General features: G+C 46.4%; 1 protein-coding gene across 2 annotated transcripts in view; it reads right to left on the bottom strand.

The window, feature by feature from the left end:
• ntm (neurotrimin) overlaps positions 1 to 18,483 on the bottom strand; it is a 56,156-nt gene that overhangs the window by 17,025 nt on the left and 20,648 nt on the right. For both annotated transcript variants that reach the window (XM_057820227.1, XM_057820228.1), the window contains exons 3-5: positions 13,469 to 13,594; positions 11,741 to 11,869; positions 5,055 to 5,175 (exon numbers count right to left, since the gene is read on the bottom strand). In XM_057820227.1, coding sequence (XP_057676210.1) covers positions 5,055 to 5,175; positions 11,741 to 11,869; positions 13,469 to 13,594 — 376 coding nt within the window. The remainder of the gene's footprint in view (positions 1 to 5,054; positions 5,176 to 11,740; positions 11,870 to 13,468; positions 13,595 to 18,483) is intronic.

The following is an 18,483-nucleotide window of genomic DNA, read 5'->3' as shown; positions in this document are numbered from 1 at the left end:
GCCCTCCATTGGCTTGGACTTGTTCACCACCCCCGATCTAAGCTAATTTTATGCTAACTCCACATTACAGCTACTTCGTCCCAGGCCATTTTTCGGACCATAAGTAGCATTGTTATTCATGGTTTGGCCTAGGGTGCAACTTATTATTATAATAATATGGAATAGTAACAGTTTATAGATATTGATGGAAGTGATTAATAACAATAGCCTATTAAAAATATTACTACTACGAATAATAATAATAACAATAATAATCGAGGTGGGTAGTAACGCGTCACATTTACTCCGTTACATTTACTTGAGTAACTTTTCGTAGAAAAAAGTACTTCTTAGAGTAGTTTTGCCACGCAATACTTTTTACTTTTACTTGAGTAGATTTGTGAAAAAGAAACACCACTCTTACTCTGCTACTTTGGGCAACTAGAAGGTCGTTAAATTTTTCCTATTTATTCTACATATTTACTTTATGTTTGCAAGCGATGCCGACAGTGGCTGTCTGTTTCACCAATGAGATGTCGCAATGTCGCAACAATAACCACAATTACAGTGGTACCTCTACTTATGATATGAAATAGTTCTCGAAGTAGTTTCATAACTTCAAAATTCTGTAATTTGAGTCACGTTTTCCATGTAAATACGTTAATCTTTCCAGCCCCCCCCTTTCCAAAATTCAGACATAAATAGATGCGGAGATTAAGGGGGGCCGTGAGGGGGGGCACAGCAATGACTTTCCTTTTTCTTTTGTAAGTGACTTTCCAATATATGAATTTAAAATTAAGACTTTGCCGGTAAATGTTGTCTATAAAAGTTGTAACGCAATAAAACCAACAACAAAAACGAATGAAATGAAAACAAAAAATTATAATTTTTTAATATATATATTTTTTTAATATTATTCAAACAGATCATGTGACTAGCACCTCAGAGATGGTCAGTTGCTTCGCTTCGCCAAAAAAGAAAAAACACCTGAGCAGCCTGACTGTGAATTCCCCTCAAAAAAAAAAAAAAATTCAGGTCATTTTCAACCTGTATCAATGAATGTTCCTGGCTGGAATATTCAGTGAAAAAGGATGCTGCATCTACTTCTCCACTAGGTAAAACAGAAAAACTCGCACGCTCACACATGCACACACACACAGCTGGGATGCCTGTATGTACGAGCATGGGCTAAACTACTATTGGAGCATATATCTTGTAAGGTAATTTTATTGCTGACACTGCGAGATTTTGGACCCACCCAGCCACGAAAGTCAAACTACACCTATGGACATAAATATTTTAAACATGTAACAATTAGATTATTGCACAATAAACATAAAATGGAGAGTTTTGCATACTGTAAAAAAAAGACAAGAATAGAGTAAAGAATAAAAGTTAATACACTCATGTAAAGCTGTCGGAACACAAGGGGCGAATGAACAGGACGCTGGGATACTCACATATATATAAAGTAAAGGCCAAGTTATGTTTAGTAAACTCTGGGAGCTGCGAGTACCAGCAAGGGTGTATTTCTGCCTTTCGTATCCTGAAATTCATTTCATAACAAGAGGCAATATTTTTCCATTGAGACGTCTTAACCTGAAAATTCCGTATGTAGAGATGTTTGTAAGCAGAGGTACCGCTGTATACCAATCAGAGGTAATGTTTTCCTCCACTAGAGGGCGCTCAAGCTCTTTGGACGGGTGATGTTCCAAGTGTTGTTCTGTTCTGAATTTGATGATTTTTGTGTATGTTTTTGGCCAAATATGATCATGTAATAGGTTATAGTACTATAAAAATAACAATTCATATAGATGAGGCTCTGCTGAGAAAAAAACATGCAATTATTTTTTAAAAAATTGACATTGTAAGCAGTTACTCAAAAATGTTACTCATTACTTGAGTACAGTATTCTTTTCAAAGAATGTTGTACGTTTTTACTTGTACTTGAGTAAATTTCTGGATGACTACTTTTCCTTTTTCTTGATTAGTATTATTTAGAAGTAACGCTACTCTTACCTGAGTAAAGTTTTTGGCTACTCTACCTACCTCTTATAAGAACAGACTAACAGTCGTAAAGATGATAATGATAAATAATTAAATTCATAATACCTGCAAGTTTACAAAGAAGTCTGGTGCTGCCAGGTTTTCACCAGTGTTTACCTGGCTGTTGAGTTTGGTGAGTTTTGAGGCATTCTGAGGGGGTCAAAGTGGGCTCAAAGTGTTGGCGTGGGAGAGAATGACTGCTAGGGGGCGCTACATATTGTATTTGGAATTTGTCTTTACACGGCATCGAGGATTGCACCTGTCTTGACCTGCCTGCCGACATTGGTGCAGTATGAATATGAGTATATTTTTTAAGGGGTTCAAATTCAGCTCAAAGGGGCTGCAAAACAAAGAATAACTATAATAATAATAATAAAACTATAATAATAATAATAAAACCGAGGAACCACAATAGGTTCCTAAAAAAGTCAAATGAAATCACATCAACTTTTATTTGTTTAGACCAAATCACAACAACAGTTATCTCAAGGGGAAACAAAACATGTTTTAAGGTGCAGTAGCCCTATGCTGGATTTCGACCTACTTTAGCATTGTAGCTTTTTTTTTTCCCCCTCCCCCCCAAGAGGTAAGACTAATGCCCACCCACACCTGGCTTCCTGGTAACACCACTTGTTGTGGTAATAATATTTACTTTAATAATAAAAATAATAGTTTGTGTGTCCCAATGATTGTATTAACTATTTTGTCCGGGGATTTGTGCCCCTGGCAGGTTCACCCAAATCAAATAGGTCCTAGGTGAGGGACCAGACTAAGAATGGCTTAGAACACCTTCTATGATGAGAAACACATTTGAACGCCATTTTTTCCTCACCCAGAGGCAAGTCATCAGCCAGGCACATGGGAATGCCTAATGGTATGAGACATTCTGACTAGTTATAGCTGAGCTAACCGCCACGCATGACCTGAGCTCTGACATTTGAAGAGGGGTTGGACACTCTTTCACTCTGGAGTTGCTCACAGTGAGAGGCACCGAGCAGGCTTGGTACCTCTTCATTGGGGTTCACCGCAGTAGACAAGTCTCCCTCCATCTTCGGGCGAGGTGAATGGGGCGCAAGCAGTAAGGGGCACCCAAGCCACTAGGGGGCCAGGGTGGGAGGGGTGGAAGGCATGCGTTGTGCTGGGCTTCAATAGTGTTTTAAAGGGTACTATGGATTAAAAGACATGTAATTTTTAAAAGTAAATGTTAGTACGAATGATAATAATTTCGTATCAAAACCCCTATTAATGTTTTCGTTTAAATAAAATTTGTAAAATTTTGAACCAAAAAATTAACTAGTAGGTCGCCATTGTTGTTGACGTCGCAGGCGGTGACGTCACATGCATACGCTGCCGGACTTCCACAGAATCACTCTTTAACTACATAACCATGTAGTCGGTTCTGCCCTTCCAATTTGAACCCGAGCAGAATATTAATGAGAAGGACAGCCCCGTTGATATTTCTCAAAACGAGCGGCAAAAGCAAAGTGAACAAGAAAGACGGAATAAGACGAGTAGCGTAAATGTGTCAAGTTTGCCAGTGACAGCTAGCACTCTCCTGCTCTAGTGACGGAGCAGGAGAGTGATGTCAAAAAGGGATTCTAAAAACCAAGGCGGCAGGCAAATGAAAAAACCCAGGCAACGTTGCTTATTCACCGGGAAAAAGCTTCGAGAGCAAGATCTGATAAATCAAAAACATCGTCAGGATGATCATCGACTTGTTCAGCGCCTTTACATGACAAAAATAAGGTAAGCCGTCATTAGACGTCTCAGTACACTGCATCAACGTTTTTGTGTGCTGTGATGCAAAAAATAATGAAACTGCTGTGTTTCACTGTATACCTTAATCATATGTAAAGCACGCGACAGCTCTGGAAGCTAACTATCTCCGTAATAATATTGGAATAAGTTGGATCACACAATAGTTTACCGTGAAAATCTGCATTTTTAACATTTTTTTACAGCACTCTCCTGCTTCGTCACTAGAGTAGGAGAGTGCTAGCTGTCACTAGCGAACTTGACACATGGACGCTACTCGTCTCATCCCGTCTCTCCTGTTCATTTTACTTTTGCTGCTCATTTTGTGAAATATCAACGGGGCTGTCCTTCTCATTAATATTCCGCTCCGTTCAAATTTGAAAGGGCAAACACGACATGATGACATGTTTATGTAGTTAAAGAGTGACACTGTGGAAGTCCGGCGGGAGACCCATATGTCGCGTCACCGCCCTGCGTCATCAACAACAATGGCGACCTTCTAGTTGAAAAAATTTTCAAAATTTTATTAAAACGAAAACATTAAGAAGGGTTTTAATATCAAATTAGTATAACTCGTACTAACATTTATCTTTTAAGAACTACGTGTCTTTCTATCCGTGGTACTCTTTAAGCAGGCATACAACTCTGTTCAATTTGCCAAGTGGACCAGGCTCTGGTGGTACTGACAAAAAACCCAGACATGGGTAGTGATTCGTGAGGCGATGAATAACAATTTCCAGATGGCTTCAAAGAGTTTCTCATCCACCATCCAGCATCTCAGCATGGGAAAGTAGTGCACCATAAACAATGCGTGTGGTGGAAATGGGGTGCCGCTGACCCATAAAAATAATCCTATAAACTAAAATGGACTAATAAATAAGTGAGCACAAAAATATTTGTCATATACAGTATATTTATCATAGTCATGAGATGTACCTATAATATCTTTCCACATATCCATAGGCCTACAGCCAGAGAGGGGTTTGGGTAAGTGGGCAGTGCTGGTTGTGAGGTGGGCTAAACTGCATTGAACTTGCTTAGAGTGCGGGCGTTTAGCCTGCAAAAGGTTGGGAGCCCCTCATTCAAGAAATAGGGACATTGATGGCGAAAACTTATTGCGGTTCAGTAGGCTCACAGTCCTGTCTTCCCCATTTGTCGTCACTGTGTTTATGTTTCTTGGTTAGGTTCTAACTAAGAAAATGAATTTACCCATTGTGAGCTAAATAAAAGTGTGATAAAACATTTTCTTTACCCATTTTAGACTTGAACAATACCTTCTGTCATCTTTATACCACTCAAAATCTGCCTCAGGCACTGCATCAGCTTCACATTCCAGCACTCCTCTTTGTCCCAGGGTAACACCAATATCTCTTCCGTCATACACAGTTGGAGCATCTAATAACAACATCCAAGCACAATGGTTAGCATATAAGGTAGAGGAGGTTCACAGCATTATATGCTTTACAGTATGATTTTTAATTACCGTATTTTCTGCACTATAAGGTGCATCGGAAATTAGTAGTGGTTGGGGTTGCGTTATATAACTACTAGATGGTGCTGCGCTAAAGGGAATGTCATGTCATGATTAAAAAAATATTGAACCATACAGTATATAAGGCGCATTGTCTGCTTTTGAGAAAATGAAGGGCTTTGAGGTGCGCCTTATAGTGCGGGAAATAGTGCCGTAATTCAATGACTCTCAAAGTGTGGCACAGGTATCACTGATGGTACACAGGCTTCCTCTCGCTGTGAGTGAAATAATTCATTATTGAAATATTTCAAATGGCTTTAAACTTTTTTGTGACACACATTTGTCACGTACTATTCCATTTTAATTCACTTTAAACTACATTTGTTTGGATTGTTTTCTCTTCAAGCGTTAACCTAGTTTCCCATTTCTATTTAAGTTTTATGAGTAATACTGTACAATTTAATTGAGGCATTACTTACAGCTTTTTATTTGAGTATATTTTAGCACAATAATAAATGAAATCGTGGACTGATTGTGTGGGGTTACAATTATGTTCATTCATTAATCATTCATTCATGTGCTAGTGTATTTTATTGTTGGCTGTGATGCTGATACTTGGGAGAGTCAAGTACTTTTTTACGTTAAGTAAGAAGTTTGACAAAACACTGGAATAATTGGTTTGATCATGATGTTTATGCGAGCTAATATTATTGCTTCTCCAACTACACAAATGAGTAGTTGCTGATTACTCATTGGCTGCCATTAATGTAGACAGCAATCTACCCATCTGATTGCAGCCAAGCCTCTAATTGAAAAGAAAAGTCACCAAAAGTAATTCCAATATCTGTCAAAACTCTGTATTATGGTAACTTTGTGAAGACGGATATATTTTCATATAACCATTTATGATTATACTTAATCATTCATTGCTGTTCTCTTAGTGTCTTCAGGCTTGTTCACAGTGTGCCTGTTCTCCTTTCTGTAAGCACTTGAACTCTCCTCCTCAAAGATATGATACTGTATTTATAGGAGTTTATTGTTTACACTTGGAATTTTTCCACCATGTATGATTTCATGGTTCAGCCCCGGAGACTGGGACAAACTTGTTCATTTGCATAGTAACAATCCAAACTCTGCCCCGAACAGGACAAAAGAGCAGACTTTTTGTCTTATAGACAAGTTTCCAAGGTACTTCCGCGAGTCTGCTAGCAACTTCCGTTTTAGAATCTCTCCATCCAAAACAACAGTGGAGCTGGAGTAACATTACTCATCAAAATCCCTTAACAAAGACAATTTGGAAATACCGCTTTCATCTGCTATCATCATGACGGGGAGGACAACATGTTCGTGAAGGCAGATGTGGAACCAAGCTCGTGCCACCACAAAGACCGGGTGTTTTTGTAGCCATGTTGCCGCTGTGTTATGGAAGGTATGTTCTTCCTATCCCAGCCTTTTCATGTGTCCGGTGTTAAAAAAAATACTAAAGCTAAAATCTTGCGCATGAAACGACTTGTTGCCTTTGATATTGTTATTACAATGATGATTGTTATTATGACAATCTTTAATATTATTTACTACAACTACTGTGGCTGCAACACATGCTATCTGCTGCTAGCCTGTTGCTAATCAGTACATGTAGATGGCACAATTACCGTATTGGCCTGAATATGAGATGGCCCTAATTATAAGACGACCCCCTCTTTTTCAAGACTCAAGTTTGAAAAACACTTTTTTAACACCAAATTAATTTTTATACAGAAAATAATTACAGTGCATCTGAAGCAAATGATTATAACAATATATTTGAGAGAAAAAGCATCTTATTTTGCCTCATTCAAATCTTAATATCTGAACATTTAAATATGTGAACTAAAGTGCAATCACATACGTAAATGAATGGCTTTTGGTTTTTGAAATGTAAATGTAATAAATGTAAATAATGTAATAATGTAAAGGTGATAAAACAACAAAACTGCAATAACTGCATTAACCATCAAAGTGAAGTCTAATGGTAACTGTAGTCTTGAAACAAATCTGAATAAAGAAAATAATGCAAACTGGTTAAACTTGAGAGTAGCTGAGATCTGTCATGACAGTACATCGCTTCAACGATATCTGGCGCCATTTAGCGTCGTGAATGGGTATAACGTCTAAACCGCGAATATAAGACGACCTCCACTTTTTCAGTCTTATTTCAATGCAAAAAACACCGTCTTATATTCCGGCCAATACGGTATGTGAACACATAAATGCAAGTGTTACAAGTTTTTTGTTTGTTTGTTTACGGGTGGAAAACGCTGTTTGGCAAGGGAAAATAAGTTGATGTGCCTCACAGCAACACTTAATGTACGTTGATGGACAAATATCGAGACTACGTCGTTCTACCCAGGAGCGGCCGAGAGGCTGGGGCTGAGGGCAGTGGCTCGCCTCGTGGCTGGCCGTCAGCTCGATCCAGAGATCCAATTACGAGCATTTTAACTGCAGCAACTTTAAAGCAGTAATGTGAAGTAATTTCATAACGTGCCAAATAGGGTCACAAATAAAGTAATTAAACATTGTCCAACAAATAAAGCATGAAAAAATAATTTATATGTTGTATATTTGACAAAATAATTCCGTTTCCGAAGTTCGAGCCTGAAAGGGGACGAACCCGGAAGTGATACGTCACACCGGGAACAGCGATGGCAGCTCCATACATACGGCCGCCATACAAAGCCCTTCAAACAATGATTCAAACAGCGATATAAGGATAGATCGAGCGCAAGTTTTTGAAGAGTTGGCGGAAGAAGAGGAGCTTGGAATTTTATGTTGGACCTAACATGTATTAGCCAGACGCTAATCAGGATGCAAAGAATTTGCCTAGACTACCTGACATGGAATGGATACAAGACCCATCGAGATTACAAGATTGGTAAGATATAGGCTGTTATTATTTTCACGATTTGAAGATGCAGGCATTTGCACATAATTTTATGTTTTTGTCTATCTAAATGACATTGTTAAAAAAAAAATAATAATCAGACTTCATGTTCATTTTGGCAGATCCGGCAGCTCTCGTGCATATAAAATAATAATATAAAAACGTTGGGGGGAAAGAAGGAGATGAGTCGTTGATGGCTTTCTCCACTTTATTGTGGCAACAATAAAAAACAAAATAATAGCGGACTGCCGCCACATTCGACCGCAAAGTTTTGCTTCTCGCTGATCTCCTCCTCGCCTCCTACTACTCCAGCGTCTCTTAAACGGATCGTGCATAGTGTCTTGTTATGAGCTTTTTGTTTACAAATGTATCGAACACACGACGTGCTGACAACTTTGTTTCTTTATTAACACATGAAGCTAACAGTAAGAACACAGCTCGGCACAGCTCTCGGCAGGAAGTGGCGTCTAATGGCGTGAGGAAATGTAGTTTTTTCACACAAGCGAACAGATTACAAAGCAACACTTTAGTGTTGTCCCGAGACTACATTTCCCATGATTCACTGTGTGACTTGAGCCGCTCGCTGATTCGCTGCGAGATTGACTCAATGCTAACACGCTAAATTGTCACCTGACAGCGGCTCTCGCGAAACACAAACTAGAAGGCTATCAAGCGATCACCGTGAAAGAAACGCCGAACCGTACAAATGCAATGCAATGCTTGAAGCATGAAGGTGGAAATACATAATACAAATACAAATAAATGTGCACAAACTCACCGGCGGTGTGTGTCTCTTACAGCAACGTGACCGTGAATTACCGCGACGCCGACCCGCTTATATGCACATTCACACCCCTTTCCCGATTGACAGTGGACTAACCCTTTCGGACAAGATCGTAGATGATGCACAGTTTAAACACGCTTAACCTCGCGAACGCAACAACAACTATGATCGGGGATTGCCACGAGTTAACTTTCGGCTAACGTCGCTAGCTTATACTGTTCATTCCACAACAGTTGGCAGCTCTGCTTTGACAAAGTCATCAGTCATCTATCCAAAACTACTACAAAACAACTATCCACACTTACTTTTTGGCAAATCCCTGATCATAAGCAGACCGGTTAAGGAAGCAGGCATCTTTGAAGTATTTACAGCAGAGAACACTACTTGATGATGGCGTGAAATTCATGCGCTTCGTGCAAACGAAAGATGTTCATTTACGTGCCCTGCTATCCTTTGGCCACTCATACAACTTTTCGTTTGAGTGAGAACAAAACATCGCCACATACCACCGTGGCATCTTACCGAGAAGCAATGCAACAAACAATACTGTTCTATGGCGGACTTCCCTCGCACTTCCCGGTGTGACGTAATTTCCGAAGATTTCCAAAGATTGCCGAAGAAAAGCATTTCATTGTAAAGGGCGTTGCTATGGGTTAAACAAAGAATCTGGAAGGGTTGCGTTAAAAAAAATAACGAAAATCTGCTTATAACTGTTTAGCCATTGATATTATTCAAAAACATGATTGGCCAACCTTACTTCATATTACTGCTTTAAGATACGCTATTGGACCTGGGTTTACCGAGGACAGCGGGAGAAAGCCCGTCTGGAGGCTGTAATGTCGGGTAAAAGCTGCTCTGCTGGCTGATATCAAATTCTCATATGCTATTTTTCCAACAAGCTTATAAATTGTGATTTATTGAGCTGTTTTGCACATGCGTTTTAAATAAAACAAGAAATGGAATCATGTTGTCCAAATGTTTCATTGCGATCAATATCTGCAATAAAAAAAGAATGACATACTATTTTTGTTTATATGTACATACCTTGTTGTATTTCATTGTAACAAAAAAATCCGTGTCAGCCAATCTGCATACGGCAAATGTAACTTCATTTGTAATTTCTCATTTTGGTCACTCAAGTGGCCGGCGTATCAATCTATACCTCACGTCAACACAGACTCACAGGTTGTTCTAATTTTGTCCACGAATGGATCAACCAAGTGATAAGAACAACCATACAATCTCATCTACATCTCCTCTACGTCATGCTGCATCCAGGCTGTTTGTCCCTGCTCATTCAATTAGACAATGCTTTCCAAAACTTGCTAAGGTTTCTGTTTTTGCTACACCTGAATGCTAGCCTCCTTCCCATCCCCCACTGTCAGCCAGGAAGAATGCTGCTTCCATCTTGAGGACGGCACACGCATTGAGGGTGACGGGAGGAGTAGGGGGACGAGGCTACCTGAATGCACCACCTGGATAGATGCGATGGAAGTGATTGTGATTGGCTGAGGGTTAGAGTCATGTGTCATGGTAAGCCAATCAGAGCCGGTGTATTTTTCACACACAAACCAGAACAGCGCGTACGGCAAACACACACACAAAACAGATGCAGAGGGATGTTGTTGATGTTGTCCTTTACGAGGTGGAGATATAAACACTATTTCAAGTCAAAATACTTGAAGTACAGTAGGCTATGTCTAATTCACCAGTTGTCTCAGGTTGTGAGAGTTAGATGTAATTGATTTAACTCACTTTATATTGTTTACTGCTGATTGTTATTTTCTTATATTGTTTACTGTTAATTTTAGTTGCACTTCATGTGTAGGATAAATCTGTTGCTGGTGAGGTGCAATAAATATTACAAGGTTCTATAGCACAACTACCTGTCTGTTCTTCTCTATTCAACTGACTAGAATACTGCTCAGAAAATTTCAAATTCTTTCATTCAACTTCTTTTCAAAGTAACGGAAATAATTACTTTCCCTGGTAACTAGTTACTTTTACTATAGAGTAATTCAGTTATTAACTCAGTTAATTTTTGAAAGAAGTAGTGAGTAACTATAACTAATTACTTTTTTAAAGTAACGTGCCCAACACTGGTTTTCCGCCATATATAAAGTCCAAACAAAAGAACAGGAGGCAAACGAAAGGCTGGGTATCAGAAAAAAAAACTTACAAACCACCAGAAACAAGGCTGAGGAAGATACATCAATCATTGACTATGCCATAACGCGACAGCACAAACATGAAACAAACCAAACCACTAAACTAGGGGTCCCCAAACTATTCCACATTGGGCCGCAGTAGGTGCAGGATTTCTTTCCAACAAAACAGGACGACACCTTTGCACTAATCTGGTGTCTTACAATTGTAATCAGTTGATTGTAGTCAGGTGCTTCTTGTTTTAGCAGAACCCTCATTGGTTAAATGGTCTGTGGTCAATCAGTAGGAACAAAAACCAGTCCCCACCTTGGCCCTTTGCACCGGTTTGGACACCCCTGCATTAAACCAACCCAAACTCTATCAAATATCACAAATCCAGTTTGTGACTATTTTATTAATGGAAATAAACTAGACTAAAATCTCTATTATCATTTTTAGCCCAAAAATATTGTGTGACTCAACCGCTTTGATTTAACTGTTAATAGCACTGTTACCATCAGTGGCAGCCCATGAGTTGATGTGAAGATTAAGACTTACAGCTTAATCAAACAGATGGCGGGGATTTTTGTAAAAGCTACAAGTATATATGAGAAACGTTTTTCTCAAACAGTGGACTCACAGTTGACGGTGATATCTACGGTTTTGACATCTGTGTCGATTTCGTTGACAGCTGTGCATTCGTATGTTCCTGCTCTGTTTCTGGTGATAGATGAGATTTCTAGGTACGCATCATCTGTTGAAAGGTCCCCTAAAACACAAAGTATGATGGAGAAGAGAAATGATGCAACAGCTGTTGTTTTGATTGTCATTCTTGGCTCTTGTCTCACAAAAGTCAAACACTATAAAATGTCATAAATTGACTTTACTTTTAAAAAAATAAATAAAAAGCAAAGTTGCTGCCTTAGAAAATATAATTGATGTTACTTACATTAACTAGATGCAATTTACTTAATACTTTTTAAATTTTAAGAGCTCGGATTAACTTTAATAATTGGATTATAGTAAATTGAGTTTTCGGTACTCAAATAAACTTGAATTAATTAGATTACAGGTTTTCAGTACAGTACTAAAGTGATACCTTAGTTGACTTTAGTACTGCTCATTCATACTATAGAGGTGAACTTCATATATATTTTTTTTTTAGCTGAAATAACTCTAAAATATAAACAGCACATATTAATTTAATTAATAAGACATTTTCAAACAGTAATGACCCTACCCCCAAATAAATGAAGGGAAAACACTCAATGGATTAATGTTCAAATAGTTCAAATACGAATCCTTAGGTAGACATTTATAATATTACCCAAAATAAGGAAAGAAGGCACTCAATTTAGTTGAAAAGCTTGCAAGGAGAAAGAGTGGAAACTATACAGCTTCCGCAATCGTTCTGACTAGCACCTCCTTCTTTTCTCTTTTATTTGGAATGGCCCTAGCAACAGTCGGGTGTCTTGCCCTAAAAGAGAAAAAGGGCAGGCAAGCCAGTGACACCCCTTGTCTTTGTTTGGCTATGTGTGTGCATGTAGGTGGAATTATATACATACTATGATATACAGATACAGTTCAAAATCATCCTTCTCACATACAAAGCACTTAATAACTTGGCTCCCCCTTACCTCACGAACCTTCTCTGTCCCCACACACCCTCCCGCCACCTCCACTCCTCTAATGGAAACATTCTCGCACTGCTCCCACAAATAACACACCCTACTTGGGGGGACAGAGCCTTCTCCGTTGCTGCCCCTTCACTTTGGAACTCACTCCCTAAACCCATCTGCACCTGTTCTGATCTTCCCACATTCAAAAAATTATTCAAAAACTCACCTTTTTAAATTGGCTTTTAATTTGTAATACTTTTCTCAATTGTTTTTCTTTGTTTCAACTGTAAAGCGCCTTTGATTATCGGTAAAAGCGCTCTATAAATAAAATGTATTATTTATTATTATATGTGCCAGCACATTTCAGCAAAGCAAAGCAGCCTCTTCTACCCTTGACCAGGCGGCGTCACTACCACCTCGAATAGCCGGGGTTTATTATGAACCATACGCTTGTTGTAAAGCATTTTGTGGACCTTTTGGGTTCTTGTAAAGGGCTATAGAAAATTTGATTTGATTTGATATAAAATTACATTTAAAGGTCTGGAGGGGCTCAGCCCCAATGTTATCAGTCCAAGGAAACGCCCATGAATTCCTTCCATGGTCATACAAGTTCAAAATTAGGAAGGGTACGGTGGTACAGAAGGGTAAGTGAAAACACATTTTCTCAGAAAGGAGAAAGGCAATCAACATGTTCAAAAAACAAGGGTGAAGCAAAAATAAGGTAAAGCAGTCAAACGTATGCAGTTTACCTGAAGATGAGATGAGTTTCCAGGTAATAGTTGGCTCCGGTTTACCAATGGCTTGACACAGCACGGTGACATTGGCGCCCTCATTAACCACAATGTCTCTTGTCAGATTGGTGATTTTTGGTGGTACTGTGAGAGAAATGTACTGCAGTGTCATTAGGAATTTTGCAGATTTCATTTTATTGACTGGCAAATATGAGTTTCTTACATTATAATTATGTCTTTTCAACTACACACTGTAAATGTGAATCATATTGTTCCCCCAGTGTTTGCGTGTACAAGATTAAAAATAGAAACTGTTTACTGATTAATTCAAAGGTTGATTCATACTGTAATTTTCAAAGATAGAAAGGAAGGAAGATTCCATGCTGTGTCATTCCTTGCTAAGATACTGAATGAGCCTGCAGCGACACCGAGAAGAAGTAGCACATATCAACATTGTTGTAAACACGGTATTTTTGTGTTTGAAAAGTAATGGGCTGAATGGGCAGTTCTAGAAAACAATTACACTATATTCATACAGTACTTCACCATCATGTTATATACATTTTTCCATCAATCCATTATCTACCACTGAATCCAGGGTCGGGTCACAGGGGCAGTATCTTTGGAAGGGAAGCTCGGACTTCCCTCTTCTCAGCCACTTCAACCAGCTCCTCTGGCAGGATCTCAAGGCATTGCCAGGTGTTAGGTTTTGTGTTGGTTTCTCCTAGTGTGACTTGTCCCTGTGATTACCCATTGCTCTCACCTGTGTGCTCTCCCAGTGTATCCTGCAATCTGCATCCACCTGTGTTACCCAGCTGTTCCTCGTCTCGTTACCCCTTGTCTGCGTATATAATGACCCAGTTTCTTGTCACTCCTTGTTGCGTCATTGTCTATGTCAGTGTCAGCGTCCATGTCCGTGTAAAAGCCAAGATCCTGTCCAAGCCCTCCACACACACCTGCCTGCCCAGCATTTCCTACAGAATGACGCAACCACTTGTGGACCCAGCGGCAAAAATTCGCCAACGACCATCCGCCCGTTCCCCTGATTATGTTTTTCCTCGACACATTTTTTTGGATTCAGATTTTTCTGATTTTGAGGAAGATCATAATTTATGTGATCTTCTCTCCGATTCCGATTTTGATTTTTTGTCCTCTGTCTCCCCTGAGTATTTTTCTTTCCACCCTCCGCTCTCTGCGTCCCGTTCGGAGATCCAAGCCGAAGACTCCTACCTGGGATCCTGTTGGGCCCTCTATCGGGGACCCCCCCGGGGTGGTCTGCGGGGTCGACCAGGCTCGTTGCGGCCTAATGAGGCTGTTCTACCGCTTCTGAAACATGAAGGCACTCGCCAAAAGCCTCGGCGTGGTCGTCAACGCCGACGGCACACTGCAGTGCCGACGTCGTGGCTTCCTGAAGCTACCATGCCGACGTCTCGACCTCCCGCACCGATGTCCCGGTCTCCTGCGCCGATGTCCAAACTGCCCGAGGTGCCCGTCCCGGCGCCTCGTCGCCTAGTCCCCGTCCCGGCACCTCGCCGTCTGGCCTCCAGTCCTGTGCCCGCGCCGACTCCCCGCAGTCAAGTTCCCGCACCGGCTCCCCGCAGTCAAGTTCCTCCCGCACCGGCTCCCCGCAGTCAAGTTCCTCCCGCGCCGGCTCCCCGCAGTCAAGTGGCTCCCGCACCGGCTCCTCGCAGTCAAGTGGCTCCCGCGCCGGCTCCCCGCAGTCAAGTGGCTCCCGCGCCGGCTCCCCGCAGTCAAGTGGCTCCCGCGCTGGCTCCCCGCAGTCAAGTTCCTCCCGCGCCGGCTCCCCGCAGTCAAGTTCCTCCCGCCCGGGCTCCCCGCAGTCAAGTGGCTCCCGCCCCGGCTCCCCGCAGTCAAGTGGCTCCCGCGCCGGCTCCCCGCAGTCAAGTGGCTCCCGCGCCGGCTCCCCGCAGTCAAGTGGCTCCCGCGCCGGCTCCCCGCAGTCAAGTTCCTCCCGCGCCGGCTCCCCGCAGTCAAGTTCCCGCACCGGCTCCCCGCAGTCAAGTTCCTCCCGCACCGGCTCCCCGCAGTCAAGTTCCTCCCGCGCCGGCTCCCCGCAGTCAAGTGGCTCCCGCACCGGCTGCCCGCAGTCAAGTGGCTCCCGCGCCGGCTCCCCGCAGTCAAGTGGCTCCCGCGCCGGCTCCCCGCAGTCAAGTGGCTCCCGCGCCGGCTCCCCGCAGTCAAGTGGCTCCCGCGCCGGCTCCCCGCAGGCAAGTGGCTCCCGCGCCGGCTCCCCGCAGTCAAGTGGCTCCCGCGCCGGCTCCCCGCAGTCAAGTTCCTCCCGCGCCGGCTCCCCGCAATCAAGTTCCTCCCGCCCCGGCTCCCCGCAGTCAAGTGGCTCCCGCGCCGGCTCCCCGCAGTCAAGTGGCTCCCGCGCCGGCTCCCCGCAGTCAAGTTCCTCCCGCGCCGGCTCCCCGCAGTCAAGTTCCTCCCGCCCGGGCTCCCCGCAGTCAAGTGGCTCCCGCCCGGGCTCCCCGCAGTTTAGTGGCTCCCGCCCCGGCTCCCCGCAGTCAAGTGGCTCCCGCCCCGGCTCCCCGCAGTCAAGTGGCTCCCGCGCCGGCTCCCCGCAGTCAAGTGGCTCCCGCGCCGGCTCCCCGCAGTCAAGTTCCTCCCGCCCGGGCTCCCCGCAGTCAAGTGGCTCCCGCCCCGGCTCCCCGCAGTCAAGTGGCTCCCGCGCCGGCTCCCCGCAGTCAAGTGGCTCCCGCGCCGGCTCCCCGCAGTCAAGTGGCTCCCGCGCCGGCTCCCCGCAGTCAAGTTCCTCCCGCGCCGGCTCCCCGCAGTCAAGTTCCCGCACCGGCTCCCCGCAGTCAAGTTCCTCCCGCACCGGCTCCCCGCAGTCAAGTTCCTCCCGCGCCGGCTCCCCGCAGTCAAGTGGCTCCCGCACCGGCTCCCCGCAGTCAAGTGGCTCCCGCGCCGGCTCCCCGCAGTCAAGTGGCTCCCGCGCCGGCTCCCCGCAGTCAAGTGGCTCCCGCGCCGGCTCCCCGCAGTCAAGTGGCTCCCGCGCCGGCTCCCCGCAGGCAAGTGGCTCCCGCGCCGGCTCCCCGCAGTCAAGTGGCTCCCGCGCCGGCTCCCCGCAGTCAAGTTCCTCCCGCGCCGGCTCCCCGCAATCAAGTTCCTCCCGCCCCGGCTCCCCGCAGTCAAGTGGCTCCCGCGCCGGCTCCCCGCAGTCAAGTGGCTCCCGCGCCGGCTCCCCGCAGTCAAGTTCCTCCCGCGCCGGCTCCCCGCAGTCAAGTTCCTCCCGCCCGGGCTCCCCGCAGTCAAGTGGCTCCCGCCCGGGCTCCCCGCAGTTTAGTGGCTCCCGCCCCGGCTCCCCGCAGTCAAGTGGCTCCCGCCCCGGCTCCCCGCAGTCAAGTGGCTCCCGCGCCGGCTCCCCGCAGTCAAGTGGCTCCCGCGCCGGCTCCCCGCAGTCAAGTTCCTCCCGCGCCGGCTCCCCGCAGTCAAGTTCCCGCACCGGCTCCCCGCAGTCAAGTTCCTCCCGCACTGGCTCCCCGCAGTCAAGTTCCTCCCGCGCCGGCTCCCCGCAGTCAAGTGGCTCCCGCACCGGCTCCCCGCAGTCAAGTGGCTCCCGCGCCGGCTCCCCGCAGTCAAGTGGCTCCCGCGCCGGCTCCCCGCAGTCAAGTGGCTCCCGCGCCGGCTCCCCGCAGGCAAGTGGCTCCCGCGCCGGCTCCCCGCAGTCAAGTGGCTCCCGCGCCGGCTCCCCGCAGTCAAGTTCCTCCCGCGCCGGCTCCCCGCAATCAAGTTCCTCCCGCCCCGGCTCCCCGCAGTCAAGTGGCTCCCGCCCCGGCTCCCCGCAGTCAAGTGGCTCCCGCGCCGGCTCCCCGCAGTCAAGTGGCTCCCGCGCCGGCTCCCCGCCGTCAAGTTCCTCCCGCGCCGGCTCCCCGCAGTCAAGTTCCTCCCGCCCGGGCTCCCCGCAGTCAAGTGGCTCCCGCCCGGGCTCCCCGCAGTTTAGTGGCTCCCGCCCCGGCTCCCCGCAGTCAAGTGGCTCCCGCCCCGGCTCCCCGCAGTGAAATGGCTCCCGCCCCGGCTCCCCGCAGTCAAGTGGCTCCCGCCCCGGCTCCCCGCAGTGAAATGGCTCCCGCCCCGGCTCCCCGCAGTGAAATGGCTCCCGCCCCGGCTCCCAGCAGTCAAGTGGCTCCCGCCCCGGCTCCCCGCAGTCAAGTGGCTCCCGCGCCGGCTCCCCGCAGTCAAGTGGCTCCCGCGCCGGCTCCCCGCAGTCAAGTGGCTCCCGCGCCGGCTCCCCGCAGGCAAGTGGCTCCCGCGCCGGCTCCCCGCAGTCAAGTGGCTCCCGCGCCGGCTCCCCGCAGTCAAGTTCCTCCCGCGCCGGCTCCCCGCAATCAAGTTCCTCCCGCCCCGGCTCCCCGCAGTCAAGTGGCTCCCGCCCCGGCTCCCCGCAGTCAAGTGGCTCCCGCGCCGGCTCCCCGCAGTCAAGTTCCTCCCGCGCCGGCTCCCCGCAGTCAAGTTCCTCCCGCCCGGGCTCCCCGCAGTCAAGTGGCTCCCGCCCGGGCTCCCCGCAGTTTAGTGGCTCCCGCCCCGGCTCCCCGCAGTCAAGTGGCTCCCGCCCCGGCTCCCCGCAGTGAAATGGCTCCCGCCCCGGCTCCCCGCAGTCAAGTGGCTCCCGCCCCGGCTCCCCGCAGTGAAATGGCTCCCGCCCCGGCTCCCCGCAGTGAAATGGCTCCCGCCCCGGCTCCCCGCAGTCAAGTGGCTCCCGCCCCGGCTCCCCGCAGTCAAGTGGCTCCCGCGCCGGCTCCCCGCAGTCAAGTGGCTCCCGCGCCGGCTCCCCGCAGTCAAGTTCCTCCCGCGCCGGCTCCCCGCAGTCAAGTTCCCGCACCGGCTCCCCGCAGTCAAGTTCCTCCCGCACTGGCTCCCCGCAGTCAAGTTCCTCCCGCGCCGGCTCCCCGCAGTCAAGTGGCTCCCGCACCGGCTCCCCGCAGTCAAGTGGCTCCCGCGCCGGCTCCCCGCAGTCAAGTGGCTCCCGCGCCGGCTCCCCGCAGGCAAGTGGCTCCCGCGCCGGCTCC

This window comes from Corythoichthys intestinalis, chromosome 18 (assembly GCF_030265065.1).
Source record: "Corythoichthys intestinalis isolate RoL2023-P3 chromosome 18, ASM3026506v1, whole genome shotgun sequence".
Lineage (NCBI taxonomy): Eukaryota > Metazoa > Chordata > Actinopteri > Syngnathiformes > Syngnathidae > Corythoichthys > Corythoichthys intestinalis.
Note: the sequence above shows the minus strand (reverse complement) of the source record. Positions and strands in the feature narration are given on the sequence as shown.